The 3,740-nt window shown below is 38.0% G+C and overlaps 1 protein-coding gene across 1 annotated transcript; it reads left to right on the forward strand.

The window, feature by feature from the left end:
• The first annotated feature begins 2,488 nt into the window (after positions 1-2,488).
• LOC111159561 (olfactory receptor 52A5-like) lies at positions 2,489-3,439 on the forward strand. Its single transcript, XM_022522094.1, has one exon. The coding sequence runs from the start codon at positions 2,489-2,491 to the stop codon at positions 3,437-3,439; it is 951 nt and encodes a 316-aa protein (XP_022377802.1).
• Positions 3,440-3,740: the final 301 nt, after the last annotated feature.

Below are 3,740 nucleotides of genomic sequence, written 5' to 3' on the forward strand. Positions count from 1 at the left end.
GATGTGTTTTAGAGAACTTCGCAAGTCTCAAGGACAATCTAAAGTTATCAGAAGATCTTGAAGGAATGTGGACAAGATGTGATTGTCTGTTTTTGTAAAAAATTGCCTGTCATTTTAAACCATCGTCATATCTTTATCTGTTTTATACTTGGTGAAATCATTTTCTAAATGAACTTAGAAATTGTTAAAAGAAAATGAATATAACTTGTGAATTAGTTTATTGCATATTCTGAGGAGAAAACACTTTCTGGAAGAAAATATAAATGTCAGTTGTAAGGAATCAGCAGGCAAGAAAATTCTTAGGGGCTTTGAAAATGATAAGGCAAATGCACTCATAAGGAGACACTGATGATTATAGTTTAATGTGTTAGATTGAGCAGCAAAGGACAGAGACTAAGAATAGGATGGATATAACCACTTGAAAAACAATGTGAAGGGGCGCCTGGGTGGCTCAGTGGGTTAAAGCCTCTGCCTTCTGCTCAGGTCATGATCCCAGGGTCCTGGGATGGAGCCCCTCATCAGGCTTTCTGCTCTGCAGGGAGCCTGCTTCCTCCCCTCTCTCTGCCTGCCTCTCTGCCTACTTGTGATCTCTGTCAAATAAATAAATAAAATCTTTAAAAAAAAAAAAAAAAAAGAAAAACAATGTGAAGAGATTTCATTGTATTTTCAGTGGGCAGAAGATGCATTAGAGTATAAATAAAGAAAACATTAAATTTCACAGGGTGTCATTGTTTTTACAAATACTTAAGAATAAATGCATATTCAGCCTTAGGGATTGAATGGCAGAGAGCACAGATTGGAATTTCAAATACCTACAAGGGATGTTCAAAAAGCAGGGCACAGTACGAACGATCTCTGATAGAAACTGCCACAGAAGACAGCCATGAATTAAAAATAATTGATTTATTTTCACAGAGAAGAAGCAGGAAAAGTTGCACCATGCATGATTAGGTTTTGGGAAAACATAGAAACTTTGACAAATTAAGTTGAAAACATTCTGAATGGAGGAGAGAGGGATCAGACTGGGAAGACGCTATGCTGAGAAGACAGGCTGATGAGCTGCAAAATTGAGAAATACTCTGGTCAAACTTGTTTTCTGATTATGGTCAGCGGAATCAGTCAGCAGCACCATGGCTGCTGACAGCCTAGTAGGAGTCTAGTTCTCGAAATGCCTATATTCTGAATTAAATAAATTTTTCCAGGTCCAATTAGCAGGTTACAAAAAAAAGCACATATGATGAGCGGGAAACACAAGATACAAGGAAACTCTTTTTGTTCTTTTAGTCATGGAATAGAAAAAAACGCCCTATCCATTTAACTTTTGTCATTGAAAGTGATAAAAGCATGTTGAAACATCGACCTGATGGTTGTTCTTACAATGACTTTCTGAAAAGAGAAAATTTGAAAGGATTCATTGAAAAGATACAATAAGATGGATGATATTCCAATGCATGTCTTCTTTATGCATTCACTTGATGGGCAATGAGGTTTTTTCCGTATCTTGGCTATTGTGCATAATGCTGCAGTGAACAAGAGACTGAATATTTCTCTTCAATATTCATTTCCAGTCCTTTGTGTGTATGTATGTGTGTGTGTGTATGTATGTATGTATGTATGTATATATACATATCTCAGAGGTGGATTTGCTGGGTTACATGTAGATTGTTTTTAAGTTTTTGATGCACTTCCACATTGCTTTCCTTAGTGGCTGGCAAACAAACATTCCCACTAACTGGGTACAATGGTTCCCTCTTCTCCACTTCCTCTGCAACATTTGTTATCTCTGAATGATGACAGCCATTGTAATGGAACTGAGGTGATATTTCACTGGTTTTCATTTGCATTTCTGTGATGATTAGTTTATTCATGCAGGAGGAAGAAAAAAATCCTGCCATTTGTGACCAAATGGTGAACTCTGAGTACATTATGATCTGTGAGAAGAGTCAGACAGAGACATTCCAACACTGTATGCTATCACTATATGTGGAATGTTCAAAAAGCTGAATAAGCAAAAATTAAAAATAAAAATTATGTGTAACAGGGGCTGAAGGACAAGAAAAGAGAGGAGTTATTTTATTAGTAGATAAATAAGTTCTGAAGATCTAAGGCACAGGATAGTGATGACAAACAAAAATCATGTATTAAAAACATCAAACTTACCAAGAGACTAGATCTTCATTTTTCCAACCATCAGAAGGAAAACATAACAAAGCAATGTGATAGAGCGCTGGCTAACACTACAATGGAACTCATAGTGCAATATGCAAACGTATCAAATCAAAAGGCCATACACCCTAGGCTTAGAAGATCTCATGTCACTTATCTTTCATATATATATAGGATCAAGAGGATGAAATATGCATTATCTGACTAAAGAATACTTTGCTAAAGTACAGTAATTTCTTCTTATTTTTTATTCTCGTAGTCTTGATGAGGAATAGAAGACGAAACAGCAACACCACTACTTGATTCTACAGACCAAATCATCATGCTCATACCCAATGGTTCCGTCTTCATGCCCCCCATCCTGACACTCACTGGCATTCCTGGGCTGGAGTCAGTGCAGCATTGGATTGGGATTCCATTCTGTGTCATGTATTTCATTGCTGTGATTGGGAATTCCCTAATTTTGGGTGTAATCAAATATGAGCACAGCCTCCATAAGCCCATGTACATATTTTTGGCCATGCTGGGGGCCACGGACATTGCACTTAGCACCTGCATTCTTCCCAAAATGTTAGGCATCTTCTGGTTCCACTTGCCAGAGATTTCCCTTGAAGCCTGCCTTTTACAAATGTGGCTTATTCACTCATTCCAGGCAGTTGAATCAGGCATCCTACTGGCAATGGCCCTAGATCAATATGTGGCCATCTGTGATCCCCTGAGACATACCACCATCCTCTCCCAGCAACTCTTGATTCACATTGCAGTTGGGGTTATACTCAGGGCTGCTATTCTTGTAGCACCATCCATTGTGCTCATCAAATGTCGTCTTAAACTCTACCGAACCACAATGATCTCCCACACTTATTGTGAGCACATGGCCATCGTGAAGCTGGCTGTTGAAGATGTCCGCATCAACAAGATATATGGTCTTTTTGTTGCCTTCTGTATCTTAGGGTTTGACATAATCTTCATCACCTTGTCTTACATTCAAATCTTTATCACTGTGTTTCAGTTGCCCCAGAAGGAGGCACGATTCAAGGCCTTTAATACCTGCGTCGCACGCATCTGTGTCTTCTTACAGTTCTACCTCCTTGCCTTCTTCTCCTTCTTCACACATAGGTTTGGTGCTCACATACCACCGTATGTTCATATCCTCTTATCAAACCTGTACCTGTTAGTCCCTCCTTTCCTCAACCCTATAGTCTATGGTGTGAAGACCAAACAAATTTGTGACCATGTCCTGAAAATATTTTTCTCCAAAAAACCATCTTGATCATTATTGGCTCCTTCCACAGACATTTTAGGTTGAGTCAAGCAGGAACATCATATGGTGAAAAATTAATATCTTCCACAAACATCTAAGTTCAAAAAGTATTTAATATTAGTAGCTTATAATTGAATGAGGTGTTCAACAACTATGAAATTGTCAAGAACAATGGTTTGCTCTTCATGTAAGAAATAAATTCTCTTATGGCCTGAATTCAAAATTTTCTTTTTCCTGTGTATTTTTCCTATTAGTTTAAATATAGGGGTTTCTCTCTGGCAACACTTTGACCTACACAGAAACAAAATTA

This window comes from Enhydra lutris, unplaced genomic scaffold (genome assembly GCF_002288905.1).
Source record: "Enhydra lutris kenyoni isolate GAN:26980312 unplaced genomic scaffold, ASM228890v2 scaffoldscaffold68, whole genome shotgun sequence".
NCBI lineage: Eukaryota > Metazoa > Chordata > Mammalia > Carnivora > Mustelidae > Enhydra > Enhydra lutris.

Bases quoted from the DNA above. Each gene is read 5' to 3' on its own strand.
- LOC111159561 (XM_022522094.1), top strand. From the start codon at position 2,489: ATGCTCATACCCAATGGTTCCGTCTTCATGCCCCCCATCCTGACACTC.